The 18,294-nt window shown below is 44.6% G+C and overlaps 2 protein-coding genes across 4 annotated transcripts; one reads left to right on the top strand and one right to left on the bottom strand.

The window, feature by feature from the left end:
- The first annotated feature begins 9,746 nt into the window (after positions 1-9,746).
- Positions 9,747-11,620, top strand: LOC136532070 (transmembrane emp24 domain-containing protein p24delta9-like). Of its 3 annotated transcripts, none has more exons than XR_010778168.1 (4): positions 9,747-10,234; positions 10,770-10,985; positions 11,066-11,142; positions 11,358-11,420. XR_010778168.1 is itself a non-coding variant. In XM_066524693.1 (4 exons), exons 1-4 carry the CDS (start codon positions 9,803-9,805, stop codon positions 11,364-11,366), a joined length of 714 nt encoding a protein of 237 aa, XP_066380790.1. In that variant the 5' UTR covers positions 9,747-9,802; the 3' UTR covers positions 11,367-11,496. The 3 variants fall into 3 exon arrangements, 2 of the variants coding, with proteins under 2 accessions (XP_066380790.1, XP_066380795.1); XM_066524693.1 differs by having other exon boundaries at positions 10,790-10,985; positions 11,358-11,496; XM_066524698.1 differs by lacking the exon at positions 10,770-10,985 and having other exon boundaries at positions 11,358-11,620.
- Positions 11,621-12,290: 670 nt separating this feature from the next.
- On the bottom strand, positions 12,291-14,252 carry LOC136537214 (putative disease resistance RPP13-like protein 1). Its single transcript, XM_066529262.1, has 5 exons — positions 13,733-14,252; positions 13,591-13,685; positions 13,028-13,510; positions 12,821-12,920; positions 12,291-12,604 (listed from the first exon to the last, which is right to left on the bottom strand). The coding sequence occupies exons 1-5, from the start codon at positions 14,250-14,252 to the stop codon at positions 12,291-12,293; spliced, it is 1,512 nt and encodes a 503-aa protein (XP_066385359.1).
- Positions 14,253-18,294: the final 4,042 nt, after the last annotated feature.

Raw genomic sequence — 18,294 nt, 5'->3', positions numbered from 1 at the left:
GCGCTGAGCGCAGGAGGAGCGGTCGTTACCGTAAATACTCCTACCGTATGATGGCGTAATTAAGGGGGTTGGATGGGATTCCGGTCGGTGTTAGGGTGCGTAACTGCAACGTTCGTGGCGTGGCGTGGCCGCATGGATCCTTTTCTGTAAAATCATTTTCACCGCCTACTTAAACCTGTCGTAAAATATATAATTAGGAGGATAGGATGAGGAGAAACCTGTCCGTAAAAGACTCTAAAAAGTAAAAACTAGGAGTAGGAGGAAACGACGAGGAGAGGAAAATTTTTAATTGTGTCTTATTATTATCTGGACTATATATTACGTACTCCCGTCCTTAAATATCCATCGTTTTCGCTTATCAAGAAACAACTTTGATTAAATATATAAAAATATCAATATTTATGGTATATAATTAATATCATTAGATAGATATTTAAATCTAATTTTTAATAAATTTATTTGGAGATACAAATGTTACACATATTTTCTGCCGATTGAGTCAAATTTTAGGCATGAAAACCAACGACGACAATTAATTAGGGACATAGGGAGTATATGAGCATTATATTATATGATTATCAATATTTAGAGGATAAAAAATTATTTTCTTGGAAGTGTGCCACATGCTCTACATCGACTTGCCTTTGAAGCCAGCATAATGCTCCAGTTAAGACATACGGAACAGACGAACGCCTCACTCGCTCACTCCCGCACCTAGTTCCTCCCTCCCGCGCTCGCGCCCTACGCCTACCCCGACGCGTGGCCATGGCTGCCTTCCTGGCCGCTGGCGACGCAATCCCCACCCCCGTCGTCCTTACCCACCGGGAGCGCCCAACGCCTGCGGATCCGGTGGCCCTCTCCCCACCCTGACGAGATCCAAGCAAGCCGCTGACCCTCCCTTACTCGAGCTAGCGGCGCCTTTCCTAGATCCGACAACGTCTCCTCTCCCTCGGTTGACGACGGGCATGGCGGGACGTGCGGGTACGCACCATCCAGTGAACCTGCGCCACCGCAGTTTCCCACCAAGTAGGTCATGGCCGCAGCGGCGATGCTGTGTTTCAAGTGTTTCTAGATGCTTTTCAAACATGTTGCAAACCCATGTTTCAAGTATTTCAGTTATTTCAGATATATGTTTCAGTTGTTTCATGCGGATGTTGCAAAAGTAGATCAGAATATTGCATATGTTGCAATGGTTGTACACGTATGTTGTAAGCATCTATCCCCAATGTTTCATCTGTTTTTTGTACACTTATGTTGCAAGTGTTGCATCTAAATGTTTCAAAAGTAGATCGGGATGTTGCACATGTTGCAATGGTGTTTCAACTGTGTGTTTCAAATGTTCTATCTGTTTTAGACGTATGTTGCAAAGGTTTCATCTGGATGTTGCAAAAATAGATCAGGGTATTGCACGGCGTGGCCAGTGGCTGACGCTGCTGCTGGGGCGCAGCCATGGGTCAACCCATCTATGCCTAAATCGATTTAAACCTCCAAGTTGTGAATCGATTTACACTATAAACTTGTAGATCTGAAAAGTGGCGTGACAACGTTTTTCATACCGGAAACGCCGTCTAACGTGGCGGATGTTGCCGCGCCAATGCACGTGGCACGAAATGTTGGCGCGGCCAAAAGAGTCAGATCCAAAAAAAATTTAGGAGCGATTATTATTGAAATATTGAATAAAAAAGGATTAAAAATAAAAAACCACAGGGCCGTGGGTAAGTAGGGGTGGAAGGGCTGGAGTGTGGTATAGAGGTGGACGTATCGACGATGGTGCAAGTAGTGGTGCTTGGCTATTGAGAAGGACATGGGGTCATGGACAAGGGGATGGAAAAAAGAAACTAGTAAAAGATTCACGAAGGTTGTTTATAAAGAGGTCCTAGCTCTATACAAGAGGTAATATCTCCCTTTAATATATATTTTTCTATATATAATCAACATACTTTAGCTTTAAATATTAACAAAAAAACTTACATGTAGGAAAAAATTGACTATTGTGACTGGACTTATCCTTTAGCCCTCGTTTAGGTGAGTACTTGTATTTTTGTAGGGTCTCTTCGTGTTTACATAAATAAAAGGAACCCTTCAAATTCTTTACTTTTTATTTGAGTAAATTACGTTTACCATATAATAACTTGATAGAGTACAATGTACAAATTGGTCCAACACCTTGTAAACTGCGTATAAATAAATAACTTAACAAATTGATGCATATAAGGTCCAATCATTACTAATATGACAAATACAATACATACTCTCTGGTTACGTTAGAATTAATGGATAATCCAGCCAATATAAACATCTCAAATTAAATCATGACAATATTAGACTGGTTGCAATCTAAAGATGATGACGTTTGCACTAGGAATTTCTAACCTACTATATTGAACAAAGAAGACATAATATTTTCATCTGGCCTAATTATTAACAAAACTGATACATCACAGTAATGATCCTATCAATACCATATGCTATCACTCCAGTATCTAACAACAAACTTTTGATCACCTTTCAGTGAAAACACAAACTTATAGGATAATATATTAGGCCTCCTTTGGAACACATATAAATGATAAAACATATCAAACGAAAAGCATAGGAATAGGAGAGGAACGCAAGTGCAAAACAGAGAAATAAAAAAAATAAAGGAACCTTTCATGCCTAGGTGTTTGGATAGTCAAAAGAGAAACACAGGAATCTTAAAAGGAATTTTAGGAGCAAATAGAACTTGCTTTCTTGATTAACCTAATTATTCCATTTTACTCCCTTGACTAGACACAAGTTGCTATCGTAAATCCATTGCTTGCCTTGTTCCTTGCATAGGAATTTTTTCATGAGATCTTAGTGGATTGCTTTTTCCTGTAGGTTTCCATTGGAATTGAAGGCAAAGGAAAGTTAGTTTTCGTTTAGAATTCATGTTAGCAATTCCTATGGACCAAAGGCTGCTACAGAAATCCAATCCATAGAAATTTGAACCCTTTGTTTTTCCTCCATTCTATACGAGGCTTTAGCCAAGAATAGAGTAGTTGGTGCAAGAACAGAAAAACTCCATGGTTGCACTCTCACCGTCTTACGAGCCTATAAGCTAATACCAATAAACCACATTCAAGCCCCCTTTGGAACCAAGGAGAGATGGAGAAATTTTAAGGGATTGGAGTTCTATAGAATTTTTTTCTATAAAGCCCTTTGGAACCAGTAATGTCTTTCCTACAAACCCTATAATATGAAATTGTTTGTTTTATGATAACTTTGGAGGAATTCTACCAAGAGGTTGAACCTTATGGAGAGTTTTTTTTTTGTCACTCTCTCTCATCAATTTTTTGTTTTTTTATGCTCCATCCAAACGTCCAATCTTATATAAGATTCAAAATATTAGCGCACATTCCTCCATTTTCAGAATCTTGCGTTCAAATGAAGCCCTTATTATGTCTTTTTTCCCCTTCAAAGAACTGTCGGCGTGTAGCTCCCATGCGATTTTTTTTAATTTTAACACTTTTTGAAAACTAATTTTAAATCTAACCTGGTTGGCTATTTTTTTTAAACTAAAACTTTTGGCCGCGCCTATTGCCCTGGCGCGGCCAAATGCCTGTGCTGCGCCACGCATGATTGCGCGGCAGAGGGCTGACGTGGCGGCGATCGGAATTGCTGACCGCTGACGGGGAAGGGCCTGCCGCGCCCTGATCCGTGGCGCGGTAGAGCCGAATAAATATCACGAGCGAGCCCCCCGCCCGCATGCACCCCTGCCCGCCCGCCCGCCGCCAGCCGCACGCGCCCCGCCGCCGCGCAGCGCCCGCACGCGGCCGCGCCCGCCCGCGCCCACGCCGGCCGCGCCATGAACGCCCGTGCGTCAAGGCCGCCCGCTCCTAAGGTACCTCCCTCTCAATTTTATGTTATTTTGATTTTTATTGTTTCAGGATAATTAGTGATTTAGGATAATTAGTAATATAGGATAATTAGGGTTTTATGATTGTTATTGATTTATGATAGTTAGTGATTTAGGATAGTTAGGTTAGTGAATTTGTTTGTGATTTACGTAGGTAGTTTTTAGGTTTGAGGTTAGGATTTTGGGTTTATGGATTGATTAGGTATTTATTATTTAGTTTATAGTTAAGGATTTTGGGTATAGATACTAGTTTACAAATATCGATACTTACTAGTGTGTGGTACATCGATTTTGATTACTTCATGAAGTTTCGTCAAATGCTTATATTCCTAGTGAAGTTGTTTATGTTACTAGTGCGTGATATGCCTGTTAATTTTACTTTGAATATATACATGTGCTTTCATATTGCATAACAAGTAGTTCAAATTTTGCAAAGCTACATAATGTAAATTTAAATTTTGTTAATTTGAATACTCTAACGCTTTGTTTATCAATTTATAACAGGATGACCCCTCCCACACAGCACCCGTTATACCTCATTCTTGAGGTGGAGTACAACGATCGGCACCGAGCACACATCTTGAGTGACAACGACGCAGAGGTGGCCTTGCTTACTTTGAGGCCCCGCACGCACATCAGGGCGCACTAGTGGGACGAGCGTTATGCGCCGTACATACGGCGTGCCGGCTTCCTCGAGCTTGTCTATGTTGTCAACCACGGTCTTTCGCTTCTTGACCCAGCACTACTTACTGTAGCTGTAGACAGGCGCGAGTGCATTCTTTGTACATAAACTTTCTTATAACAAATTTGAGGCAACTAACAGTCGTTCTATTCTTATAACAGGTGGAGGCCTAAGACCCACACGTTCCACCTACCTTGTAGCAAGATGACCTTAACCATGCAGGACATAAAGGTTATTTTTAGCCTTCGGTTGGGGGGACCTCTAGTGATAGGGATAGTTGACAACGATCACTGGAGGGAGCTGGTGGCTCAGTTTACTGGCTTTCTTCCACCGGACGACGAGGCTTCCAAGAAAAATAAGTGAGAAATTGAAGCCTATTTAATACTTGCATTGCTTTTCTGCAACCATCAGGTCTCATGTTCTTTGGTAAATTTTAGGGAAACTTCCAGTGTTTCGTCGTCCTGGATCATGGAGCACTTTGATTACTTGGACCCATAGGCTGAGGAGGCTCAGATCGACAGGTTCGCTCAAGTGTGGCTCTGGCACTTTCTTGGTGCTTTCCTCTTTACAGACGCTTCGGGCAACACCATTAGCTGGATCTTCCTTGACATACTATGCTAGCCATGGGAGAACATAGCGGCGTACAGCTGGGGCAGCGCAGTCCTGACATGGACATATCGACAGCTATGCGTTGCCTGCCATCGCACCTCAGGATATGCGAACCTTGGAGGTTGCTCATACCTACTCTAGGTTTGGTATTGGGAACGATGACCCGTTGGGAGGCCACTTAGTACTGGTTTACCGGTAAGTACTTCGGTTCATTATATTCTTTGATATGGTTACATATGATGAGTTTATTAATGGCTAATTCATTATCGTGTTCAATGCAGCAATGGAACGGACATGATACACTCCCTACAGCTCTGTTTATCTGGACGGAATCAAAGTTAGTTAGAGGGAATATGAGGCGCAAGTGAAAGATCATAATGGCTAGAGGGGGGGGTGAATAGCTTAATAAAAATTTCTACAATAACACTTAACAAAATGGTTAGACAATTATGAGGCAAAGCAAGTGTTACGCTAGTCTACTCAAAATGCAATCCACCTACCACAATTCTAGTTTAGATAGTATCTATTCACACAATAGCTATGACACTACCCTATGTTAATGTGCTCTCAAAGGCTAACTAAAGAGTCACACCAACCAAGCAAGTAAGCTCTCACAACTAGCTACACTAAAGAGCTTGACAACTAGTTTGCGGTAATATAAAAAGAGTGATAAAAAAGATTATATCGCCATATAGATGAAGGTACCAATCAATCACAAGGATGAATAACAATGAAGATCAATCACCTCGGAATCAATGATGAACACAATGATTTTTACTGAGGTTCACTTGCTTGCCGGCAAGCTAGTTCTCATTGTGGCGATTCACTCACTTGGAGGTTCACACGCTAATTGGCTTCACACGCCAAACCCTCAATAGGGTGCCGCATAACCAACACAAGATGAGGATCACACAAGCCACGAGCAATCCACTAGAGTACCTTTTGGCTCTCCGCTGAGGAAAGATCAAGAACCCCTCACAATCACTATAATCGGAGCCGGAGACAATCATCACTCTCCGCTCGATGATCCTCGCTGCTCCAAGCCGTCTAGGTGGCAGCAACCACTAAGAGTAACAAGTAAAATTCGCAGCGAAACACGAACACCAAGTGCCTCTAGATGCAATCACTTAAGCAATGCACTTGGATTCACTCCTAGTCTCACTATGATGATGAATCAATGATAGGAGATGAGTGGGAGGGCTTTGGCTAAGCTCACTAAGGTTGCTATGTCAATGTAAATGGCCTAAAAGTCTTAGCTTGAGTCGGCCATAGGGCTTTAAATAGAAGCCCCCATGAAATAGAGCCTGTTGGCTCAAAAAATGGGCTGACTACGCGTCGACCGGACCTCTCCAGGTCCAATCGACCGGACGCAGCACCAGACGCTCTGGTCGTGAATACCGGACACGTCCGGTCGGCATACTGAACGTGTCCGATAGCTCCCAGACTACCACGTGTCCAGTTCAAACCAATATAGTCGTTGCTACCCATTCTGTCGACGACCGGATGCTCAATCACAAATGACCGGACGCTGAGCCGCTGCATCCGGTCGAGTACAGTAAGCATCCACGCTCGACCGGATGCGTCCGGTCATACCGGACCAGACGTTGTCAGCGTCCGATCGACTGCTCTGCCGAACACTATGTTTTCTGATTCATACCGGACGTGTCCGGTGTGGCGACCAGACGCGTCCGGTCGCGGAGTTCGTCACCAAATACCGGACGTGTCCGGTCACCATACTGGACACGTCCGATCACTCTGTAACCAGCGCGACTAACTCATTTTCAACTCTATCTACTTCACCCTTGCTCAAATGTGCCAACCACCAAGTGTATCACCTTGTGCATATGTGTTAGCATATTTTCACAAACATTTTCAAGGGTGTTAGCACTCCACTAGATTCTAAATGCATATGCAATGAGTTAGAGCATCTAGTGGCACTTTGATAACCATATTCCGATACGAGTTTCACCTCTCTTAATAGTACAGCTATCAAACCTAAATGTGATCACACTCTCTAAATGTCTTGATCACCAAAACAAAATAGCTCCTATGGTTTATACCTTTGCCTTGAGCTTTTTGTTTTTCTCTTTCTTCTTTCCAAGTCCAAGCACTTGATCATCATCATGCTATGATCTTTATTTGCTTCATCACTTGGAGTGTGCTACCTATCTCATGATTACTTGATAAACTAGGTTAGCACTTAGGGTTTTATTAATTCACTAAAATCAAATTAGAGCTTTTAACAAGTACAGGGAGTACACGAACGGTCTCGACGTCCTAACACAACACTAGGTTACGCTCTCTTTACTATCATACCTGTGTCTTATTTGATCTACACTATATCACAACCTAACTCAATTACAAAATTTTAGGTGCATTGGTGTCCTTAAGATGCTCTGGAACTCCAGTACTATCTCAGTCCTGTCATTAGGGATGAGTTAGATGAGTATCGCTGCGACGTCCTTCTTATTTTCTTCCATGTGGTCGAGATTCACTTGCCCATCAGGGTCTACAGACAGTTTGGAAGAATGACAGGCTGCCCACCACCGGTTTACTCCACCAACCAAGGATTGCACGGGTGTGTTATCGATTAATAACAAAGCTATAATTTAGAGGTGTATATAGTATAACTAACATCGTTTTGTTGCAGGTATGACCATAGGAAGAGGTACAAGACCAAAGATTGGTGCATGACACACAACGCGCACATCCATTTATGGTAGAATAGGGTACGATAGCCGGTCCATGTGGGTCCTCCACACGACCAACACACCTTCGATGAGTACCTGCGGTGGCTTCACAAGTCTATGAGAACACATATCAAGCCTCCGTACACTGAGGAGGCGATTGACGAGGACTCAAAGGAAGATGTCATCGAAGATGTGTATGATGTTACCACTAGAGAGGACACACAGCTACAGAGAGCCCTACTTCAAAGATACGTGGTAAGATACTTGAATGATACAATTTGTTATCCTTTTGGTATTAAGTATGTGTACTAAAACTATCCAACCGTGTTTCTATACCTAGTCGACACGATTGTCAATGATGTCCAACGAAGCAGCGTTTTGGCTTCATGAGTCTAGAGGACAGGAGCCGGGCGTTCTCGCGGCTTTTGTGAAGGTAAACATAAACTTGTTCGTTCTGAAAAATATTTCTTTAGTGTATATGCATTTGGGAAATGCACTAACTTTAATGTCTATTTATGCATAAGGTAAAGAAGAGCTGCAGGAAGCTAGCTCAGAAGCTGAGGTGCTTGGACACTCCTTATGAGGAACCGCCACTCCTAGCGCGGTTGGGTGTCACGTCTTCAGCCTCTTTGAGGACACCAGCTGACTCTTCTCAGTCGATGACAGGTGTCACTTCCGTGGTGCGTACACCACCACATCATAGCGCTGGGAAGGATCCTACAACCGAGGATGACGATGACGACGATGGCGACGACGACGACCCCCTGGGCTTCCGCAGATAGCACGACCAGTGGGACGATTGGTCGTAGGACGAGATCGACATGTCTCAGCTAGGTGGTGCCTCGCTTGGTACCAAGAAGCCTCACAGGTACTAACAAATATAGTTTCTTTAAATACGTATGCTCCATGAACTAATGATCATAAAGAATTATAAGTAATCGTGTGTATCATATACTTGTAGGGTACGAGCCGTACGCACCGTCGATGCGACCATACCGACGTTAGCTACACTCCTAATGTGTTGCCAACAAATCCGAAGAGATAGAGACGTCTGAGGGATCCTTACACTCCTAAGTCTTAGTTTGTTAGGTCAAACGAATATTGGCGTTCGAAACTTGTAGGGCTATTTGGTTATGTTATGTCAAACTTATGTTAAACCAATAAAAATGTTATGTGGTCAACTTACGCACAGACTTTATTTATTTGCTTCATATTCATTTCTATGCGTCACGGCAGCACTGTCGACGGATTAAGTAGCAACTAGTTCGGGAACCGACAGTCCCACCGTATCTCGACGCCGGTGTTCGGCGTCTTGCGCGAGGGGTCAAGGAAGCCAGGGTCTATGGTCGCGTCGCCACCGATCCTACAATATGGGGCCAAAAAGCCCAAAAAATAAGTTCCCTTAAAAATATTCGTTTCAATCCGATCTAATTTTTTGTAAGCACTACTTAGAATAACTCCCACTATCGGCGCGACGCGTTTCGATTAAACCGTCCAGGTACCGCCAGGCGGGCGGCGGGCGCGGCGCGGCGGTCAGGCGGGCTTGCTGCTCGGGCAGGCGGGACTGGCCACAGGGTTTTATTCGGCTCTGCCGCACCACAGATAAAGGCGCGGCACTGCCGCGCCAAGCTTGGTGGCACAGCAGGCCCTGCCCAGTCAGCGGTCAGCGATTCCGATCGCCGCCACGTCAGTCCTCTGCCGCGCCACCATACATGGCGCGGCACAGGCATTTGGTCACGCCAGGACAACAGGCGTGGTCAAAAGTGTTAGTTTTTTTTTAAAAAAAATCGTGTTAGATTTAAAATTAGTTTTCAAAAAATGTTAAAATTAAAAAAAATTCTCCAGGATCCCAGTATCTGACAAGGACAGGCCAGCAGCCGTACACCGCCGCCTATCCCCGTCCCATGAGCAGCAACGAGATGCCTCTAGATCTCGCACGAAATGGCCCCGCCGCTGTTCATCCTCGCCGTCATCCTCTACGTCGTCTCCGCCACCGCCGTCAAGGCGCTAGTCTTCGACGTGCCGTCGGGCAGCTCCAAGTGCCTGACAGAGGAACTCCCCCGCCGCGCGGTCAGCCACGCGTCGTACCGCGTGGTGGCGGAGTCTACTTCAGCGGCCGACCGGAGGATCTTGGTGCGCGTGACGGGTCCGCGCGGTGAGGAGCTCTACATGGCGGAGGACGGGGAACGCGGGGAGTTCAGGTTCGAGGCGGCGGAGGACGGTGGGCACACCGCCTGCTTTTGGTCATCCCGCTACGAGCGCGGCGCCGTTGTCTCCGTCGACGTGCAGTGGGCCACCACCAGTGTCGGCGCCCACGCCGGGGGGTCCGGATCCCCGCCCGCCGTCGCGGTTGCCAACAAAGGCCGCATTGCTGTATGCTCCCCATCACCTCTTGCTCAATTTTAAGTTTTGAATTAACTGTTTTGCCTGTTTCCTACAATGAGCATAAGAGAACTGATCAGTATTCTTTTTTCTGTTTCTAAATTCGTTTCAGAGGAATCTTTAGTTTAATCACATTGCAAATTCACTGCATGTTGGTAACAAGAATTACAAGAATATTAACAGGAATAACATGAATGCCCAATGGCAAATGCCTAAATTAAAATTTACGCTTTCTAGGTTCTAATAAGACAACTTGTTGTTTATGCTCACATGCTTTACTAGAAAAATTGTAACAATTGTCAATATTGTTGCTTTATCGTTTGGCCTACTACAAGTTATTAATTGGATTGTTGGCTTCAAACTTTCCAAATCCAGTTCATGAGGAAGGAGATGTTTGAGAATGTCCTTTAAATTTTCCATAAATAAAAGAATATAGGGAAACTTAGCTGCCCAATTTAGGTGTGGTATTCCTACAGTAGAAATAGCACCATGGTGAATCTCAAGGTGAAACAATCTTACACTTCAGTTGGTGATGGAGGCAATCAGGCAACAAACATATACTCCTTCAAATGGGAGGTCAATGTTATTCGGTGCTTTGAAATTGTTGTGCCTAATTCAAGAAAAAAGAAGAAGAGAAAAGGAGTGCTTGGAGGGTGTTTTATTGTCGAATTGCGTGTTTCAACAATGTCATACAGTACATGCTACAGCCTAAAGGAAGTGAAGTCGAGTCTCCCCTATCAAAGTACTGAGAGAAGTCTTTTAATGTCTTTTTTTTTGAAAAGTTATCTTTTAATGCCTGTAACTTCAAAATATTTTTTGCAGACCATCGCAGGAGAGTTGAAGAAACTGGAGGATTCTGCTCGACTCATACACCAAGAAATGTTATCTTTTCGCCAGAGGTGGTCTTCTTTTCCACTGGGTATTACATAGATATTTGGGCATATTCAGTCATATAGGATGAGGACGTATTTTTCCATCCGTCCATGCAACTAACATAACGTTATACTCTATGATATTATACGCATCCACTAGTGCATGAGCAACACTCCTTTACCAATCTGAGTCCAGGCTTCTGATTTGTGTTGCTCACTGATCTTTCACCTATTTCTACCAGCGAACTTGAGATGCAGAGGCTCAACGAAGACACTGCCACAAGATTACACTCGTTCACCCTATTGTCATTGGCCATGTGCGTGGGGGTTGCAGCATTGCAGCTATGGCATCTGAAGACTTTCTTTCAAAATCAACATATACTGTAGAAGCAAGCAGGGGCACTGAGCTGACCTATTGTTCCTGTACATAATCTTTTCCCCCGGTATCCATAAGATTGAATGGATCATTCGCGTTTTTTTTAGAAAATTACAGCCGTTTGATGCACTGATTACCGGTTCAGATGTGCATTGTGCCCGTAGAACCCGGACACCTTTGCTTTGTTACAATTTAGAGGGAAACTTTAGTGATTTATCAAACGAGGCTTGGCATGTGCCACAGGGCTTATTTCTAATCAACTCCACAAGGTTTGGTGGCTATGCGAGTGCATGAACAAATGAGTGAAAGATGGGTAAAAATGGACCAGTTGTGAGGTCGAGCGACCTGGCCCAACCCAACCCTGACACATCCATGCTCACCATTTCACCACATGTAAGGAAATACACTTAGAAGTCATCACATATGTTGGTTCAAAAAAATTAATAATATAATAATAAATTTGATAACAGGAATCGGGCAGACACATCAATGGGTCCAGGTGAGACATGCAAATCTGCAAGGCACAATGAGAAATTTGCCAGAATCAGGGAAAATGGAGCACCATCACACTTCACATTAATTATTAAATTGAACCCTTTTGAGGGATTTTCTACATTCTTTCAGCGCCCTCTTGCAGGCAACACCTGTCCAGGACGTCACATAAACTCACTCCAATAAAAAGATGTTTCTAGGTAATATGCCCACTTTCTCATATTTAGAATAACAACGTTTTCCAAACAATGAAGGGGTTCTTGGTTACATTAGCTTAGCTTCTGGGAAGAACCGCAAGATCAGCTCATTATTGAATCCTGACATTTATTTGTGGCTGCAGTGTTGTCCCAATGGAAAATCGAGTGAGCCTGGGGCAAGAAATTATCTCCAGTGACTCCAGAGGCGAGAGCTTCTCCACCCAAGAAGGAAGTCTTCTTCCAGGGTAATTATCAATTCGAAGATGCTTCACACTAGTATGTGGACAGAGTGCCTCAATGACTCTCTCACTCTCCTCTATGTATACCTGCTGCGTGCAGGTGTCAGCACTCCATCCCAGCATCAGTTTGTGCATATGCTCCTTTCCACTCAAATTGGCCTCCATGGCAACATCATGAGTGGCAGCTTCCAATTTAAGAATGCAGAGCTCTCCACGGATGTTCAAGTTTTTCTACTCATTGAGGTTACACTTTGCTCCATCTCGGGTGGCTACAACAAATCTTGAAAGAGTCCGAAGTGACTGCAACTTGTCAATGCCACTTGGCATTGATCTAAAAGCAGTAACTCTATCCCAATGAAGATGTAAACAGAGGTGCCGCATGTTAACTAAGCGGCTCATACCTTGAGGTAAATCCATAAGCCAGTAGCAGTCCCCAAGGTCGAGTGTCTGCAAATTGCTTCTGGAAGAGCCTCTATCAAAGTATTCCGAAGGCTGAGGTATCTGAGGTGTATTGATGACCCAATAGAATCTGGCAAGACACGTAGCTCAGTATAACTCAGATCAAGAGCACGTAGACAAGTTAACTTTGAGAATAGTGCTGATGGAACCTGCTTTGAGGGAAGTTTCATTGCAGGGCATAACTTCAAGAGCCTCATATTTTCATAGTGCTGAATGCTGTCAAATACAAGAGGCTCATCTTTTGGGCACATGACAGTTACATAACGAATCCACCCAGGATGGTCAGCAATGTGTGAGTTATCAGGATCAAATATCAGAGCTTCATGTTTAGAAACAAGCCGTGCTTGCTCATGCATCAAAGCTGGCACTCTGAACTTTGGAGTAGGGAAGCTGTTGGAAGTTTCAAAGAACGACCTCCCTAGGAGCTCATCAAAGCACCTGCCTGCTACCATCTCAGCTGGTCTTCTCCCATTGCTGTTAACAAGACCATCTGCAATCCAGAGTTGGACCACCTCATCCTTCTCAAATTCATAACCAACAGGAAACATTGAACAAAAGGCAAACACTGTTTGAGATGGTATGGCAAATGTTGATAACTTATTTGCAAAGTTGCCACAATAGTATCTGTGTTTCTGTCATGTTCAAGAAACTGCATATCACTTAGAATGCTTTCCCACTGTTCTATCTGTCCATTAGTGCCAGACAAAAGCACCCCAATAGACTTGGCTGCTAATGGAGAGCCAAGGCATTTTTCAGCGATCCTCCTCACAAGCAGCTCCAAATCATGCTGATCTCTGCTAATTATCCCTGAGAAAGCATAGAAAGTATCTGCGAGCACACATCAATTCCCAAACCCTTCAAATTGATGTTAAGAATATTGGATGCCATCCTCGAAACCATTTCACTTTGAGTAGTGATTAAAATTTTGCTTCCTTTCTCTCCTGCAAAGGAGGGCCTCAGAGATTCCCAGAACTGAAAGCCCTCAGCCCAAAGGTTATCGATCACCAGCAAGAACCGCCTTTGGCTCAGATGCTCCCTCAATTTTTGTTGCAATATGTCCAAGCTTAGAAGGTCACATTTTTGCCTGGTCACGGCTTCTATTATCATCTTGGTGGCTCTCTTCACATCACACCTATCTGGTAAAAAAAACCAAATCTTTTCAGCAAAGAAGTTCTGTACCTCCTGATCGCCATAGACTAACCGCGCCAGTGCTGTCTTCCCGATCCCTGCAGTGCCCCAGATGGAAATCACAGGAAGGTCCATGCCACTGTCGGCGAGCAGAGCACGGATGATCTTCTCCTTCTCCGCGGCACGGCCTATGGGTCTCTCGTCGAGATGTGCAGCAGCTTCAGCAAACCTTCGGCTCTCCTGCATCGGCTGAGCCGTCCTCCTTCCGTCCCCGGCCTGCAACCGGAAACTTTTCTTCAACTTGTGGATCTCCTCGAGACGCTCATCGATCTTGGAGATCTAGGCATCCAGCTCCCAGCGCTGCCGCAGGCCGAGCTCGATGTTGGGCCAGAGCCGCTTCCGCTTCCGCGACGGCTCCGCGGCACCCAGCCTGGACACGGCGGTGATGGTGTTCAGGCGGTCCAGCAGGGTGTCGACGTCGAATGCGGTGGCCCTGAGCTCCTGGAGCCAGAGCTTGACATGGTCGTCGACGATGAATCGGCGCTGCTCGGCGTCGTTGAGCACCGCGCGTATGTGGTCCTTGGCGTGCCGGAGCTTCTGGGCCTCCTCCTCGACGTCCAGCAGGCGGGCCCCCCTGGACCAGAGCTTGTCCAGAATCGCGCCACCGATCTTCTCCGGGATGCCGATTGCCCTGGAGCAGATCCATGGTGCGACGAGGTTGCGGCGCGCCAAGAAAGGAGACTAGGAGGGCTCTACCGAAAACGGAATGCAAGGGGAAATCTTTCGCGGCGCTGAGGAGCAGAGATTCGGAGGTGTTATTATGAAAGCTCGCTTCGTGTAGAGTGCCCCACTGGTTCTTGGCGTGCAACTGAGTGAGAATTTCACTGGAAGCTTCGGCGAAGGTCCATGGTCGCTTCGTCGAAGGTTCGTGGCAATGGTGACGATGGGGAGAAGGCAGGGAAAAAGAGAACAGTAGAGCCTGCACCTAGAATGAACGAACGCCTCCCCGGCGTGGTTGCGGGCTTGGGGTTGCTGTCAAGTGTCAACGGCGGTCTCTCTCTCTCACTCTCTCTCTCTCTCTCTCTGAGGGGGTGTCAACGGCGGTTTCAGCGGCACATACGAGTGAAGAAGAGTGACGTGTCACCTCATTCAAAAACTGTGTCCGAAAGCGTATCGGAACTTTGAAGCGATGCTTTTGCACTTCGAAATTCCGAATGAATCATGTTTGATCTGTGATATAGCGTGAAATGTAGTTGTGAAAGTATCCATGGAAAATTGGAAATTTAGCAGATGGATCGTCGTCCTCTCGGTGGTAATTGAGTCACGTTGGGTAGGAGGTAGGGCTTGCGTGCATGTGTTTATAAAGTTATGTAATTCTTAAAAAAACATTCCACTTGATATGCTACCCTATATTACACCATCTGCTCTGCAAATAAAAAGCCTATTAAGACACCTATTGAACACCTTGACACATCAACTGGGAACGAGCAAGCTAGGACAATCAAAGGAGTGATCAGTGATGGATGGGGTTCAATGATCAGGCCACCGCCTTGAGCTTAATCTGTGCCCCATGCATCGGGTGCAGTGTGATCACGGTGTGTGGCGCATGAGTGTAGGATGGCGCGAGCTCGAACTCGAACCGCTGAAGGATCATGCTCAGAGCCATCTTGGCCTCGAGCAGCGCGAAGTTCTGGCCGATGCAGGTGCGTGGCCCCCAGCCGAACGGGAAGAACGCGGCGGGCGCCTCGGAGACCCCCTCGGCGAACCTATCCGGCCTGAACTCGTGCACGTCGCTTCCCCAGAGATCCGGGTCCATCACAACCCCGGCAGGGTACCTGACGCCGCCGATCTCTATCTCCTTGTATGTCTTCCGGCTGATCGAGATAGCCGGAGGGCACGCCCGGCCCTGGATGCGGGCAAGCGGGGCGGCCGCCCTGGGCCCCAACTAGGTAGGGCCCCACCTCAAGTATGCAAGCACAAGGTATATTAGTATTTGGTCCAGTACTAAACTTTGCCGGCCTACAAGTCCTAGCGTCCGCGAGAAGGATGGTGTCCATATTAAAAAAGAAAGAAAGAACTAGCGTCTGCGAGAAGCCACACACACATGCTGACACGTGACTCGACTCCTCTTCTGCGGCGGCGACGCGGTCATGCAGACCGGCGGGCGGACGCGAAACGCGTGGCGGCGGCGGCGACCGACGACGTGAGACGTGAGGGCGTGACTGTTGCGCCTGCGCCACGGCGCGAGGTGAGACCGCAAGACGCTGGACTCGACGCTACGCGACGCACGCGCTGCGATCTTCGCGACTCTGCCCGACCCAGACGAGCGACGACAAATCGACGATCGACAGTGAGCCACACGCCCACACTGAGCCACCAACGCGAGTAGATGAGTTACTTTCTTTAGCTAATTGTTTCTCTAAATCTTAACATCATCATGTCATCGAGAAAGTATGCTTCCCACAGTAAGAAAAGGAAAAAGAAAGTACGAATAGATGAGTTCATACAATCATAGAGGGGTTCTATGCATAAGTTTTTGGAGAATAATCCAAACACTTCAAGAGATCCAAACGAGTTGGCGATAGTTGTATGGAAGGAACCAACACAGATTATTCCAGAAGATGAAGGTCCTCCTGATGACAATGTTGGCATTAACATGGAAGAAAACAATGTGAGTATTGATGAGCACATATTTAATTCAAATACTACAGAAAATAGTAGTCTTGACGAGGAACCGGTGTGTCACATAGATATTTATGATCCAAGAAATTGGGAAAATCTTGATAACAAAGCAAGGGATATATTAGTTGAAAAGGGGCCTATAAGAGAACATAATATTGTATTCCCTTTAGACGATAATTTAAGGCATTTTGCATATTCTCATTATCATAGAAAAATGAGTAATGGAGAGCTACGCGACATGAAATGACTAGTTTATTTCAAACACTTGGATAAAGTATTTTGCTTTTGCTGTAAGCTTTTTAATTCTAAAAAGTGCAAGAGTTCATTGGGGAAAGATGGGTATAGAGACCAGAAACATATCAATGAAAGGCTAAAGAAACATGAAATTACTATTGAGCATATTACCAATATGAACTCATGGAATGAATTCAGAACTAGATTAGGCACACAAGCGACAATTGATAAAGAGTTACAACAGCAAATCTCCAAGGAGAAAGAGCACATAAGGCAAGTACTGATGAGAATAGTTGCTATTGTAAAATTCCTTGGTAGACGTAATTTGGCTTTTAGAGGATCTAACGAGCAGCTTTATAATGATCAAAATGGCATTTTCTTAGCTTGTGTTGAGATGGTCGTAGAGTTTGATTTGGTAATGCAAGATCATCTTAGACGTATTCAAAATAATGATCTTCATTATCATTATCTTAGCTACAAAATTCAGAATGAGTTGATTTCTCTTATGGCTTCTGACATTACAAATTCTATCATCAAGATTGTTAAAGAGGCCAAATATTTCTCAGTTATTCTTGATTGCATCCCAGATGTTAGTCATCAAGAACAAATGGCTTTGTTGGTTCGATGTGTTAACATGAGTGAATGTAAAGTTAAAATAGAGGAGTACTTTCTTGGTTTCCTGTAGATTACACATCTGGTTCTGGGCTCTTTAATGTTTTGGTTGATTCCATTAAGTCATTTGGTCTTAATATTGATGACATTAGGGGATAAGGTTATGATAATGGTTCTAATATGAAAGAAAAACACAAGGGGTTCAAAGTTGATTGCGTGATATAAATCCAAGAGCTTTGTATTTGCCATGTGCTTGCCACAGTCTTAATCTTACTCTTTGTGATATGGCTAAGTCTTGTAGCAAAGCTGACTCCTTTTTTGGAATTATGCAACGGATATATGTCTTATTTGTTGGTTCTACTAAAAGATAGAAATTTTTGCTTGATCATGTTGATGGTTTAACTGTGAAATCTTTGTGCAACACACGTTGGTAGAGTCGTATTAAAAGTGTTGCAGCAATTAGATATCAAGCTCCTCAGCTAAGGGCAGCTTTACTTGCATTGAGTGAAGATAGAGATGTAGAACCAAAGGATAGAAGTGATGCAAAGAATTTATTTAAAGTACTCGGCAGCTTTGAATTTATATTTGGCATGGTTATTTGGCATGATGTTTTATTTGCTATCAATAAAGTAAGCAAGAAGTTGCAGTCATCATCTATGTGCATTGAGTCTACCATGCAGCAGATACAAGGCATAATAGATTACTTTAAAACCTATAGAAATGATGGGTATGCTTTAATGCAACGGAAATTGCATCTGGA

The sequence above is a fragment of the Miscanthus floridulus genome, chromosome 2, assembly GCF_019320115.1.
Source record: "Miscanthus floridulus cultivar M001 chromosome 2, ASM1932011v1, whole genome shotgun sequence".
Lineage (NCBI taxonomy): Eukaryota > Viridiplantae > Streptophyta > Magnoliopsida > Poales > Poaceae > Miscanthus > Miscanthus floridulus.
Note: the sequence above shows the minus strand (reverse complement) of the source record. Positions and strands in the feature narration are given on the sequence as shown.

Bases quoted from the DNA above. Each gene is read 5' to 3' on its own strand.
- LOC136532070 (XM_066524693.1), top strand. From the start codon at position 9,803: ATGGCCCCGCCGCTGTTCATCCTCGCCGTCATCCTCTACGTCGTCTCC. The intron at 10,235-10,789 runs GTATGCTCCCCA...GGAGGCAATCAG, and splicing joins CCAACAAAGGCCGCATTGCT to GCAACAAACATATACTCCTT. The intron at 10,986-11,065 runs GTACTGAGAGAA...TATTTTTTGCAG, and splicing joins GTCGAGTCTCCCCTATCAAA to ACCATCGCAGGAGAGTTGAA.
- LOC136537214 (XM_066529262.1), bottom strand. From the start codon at position 14,252: ATGCAGGAGAGCCGAAGGTTTGCTGAAGCTGCTGCACATCTCGACGAG. The intron at 13,686-13,732 runs GTTTGGGAATTG...ATGCTTTCTCAG, and splicing joins TCTTAACATCAATTTGAAGG to GGATAATTAGCAGAGATCAG. The intron at 13,511-13,590 runs GTGCTTTTGTCT...TGAACATGACAG, and splicing joins TAGCAGCCAAGTCTATTGGG to AAACACAGATACTATTGTGG.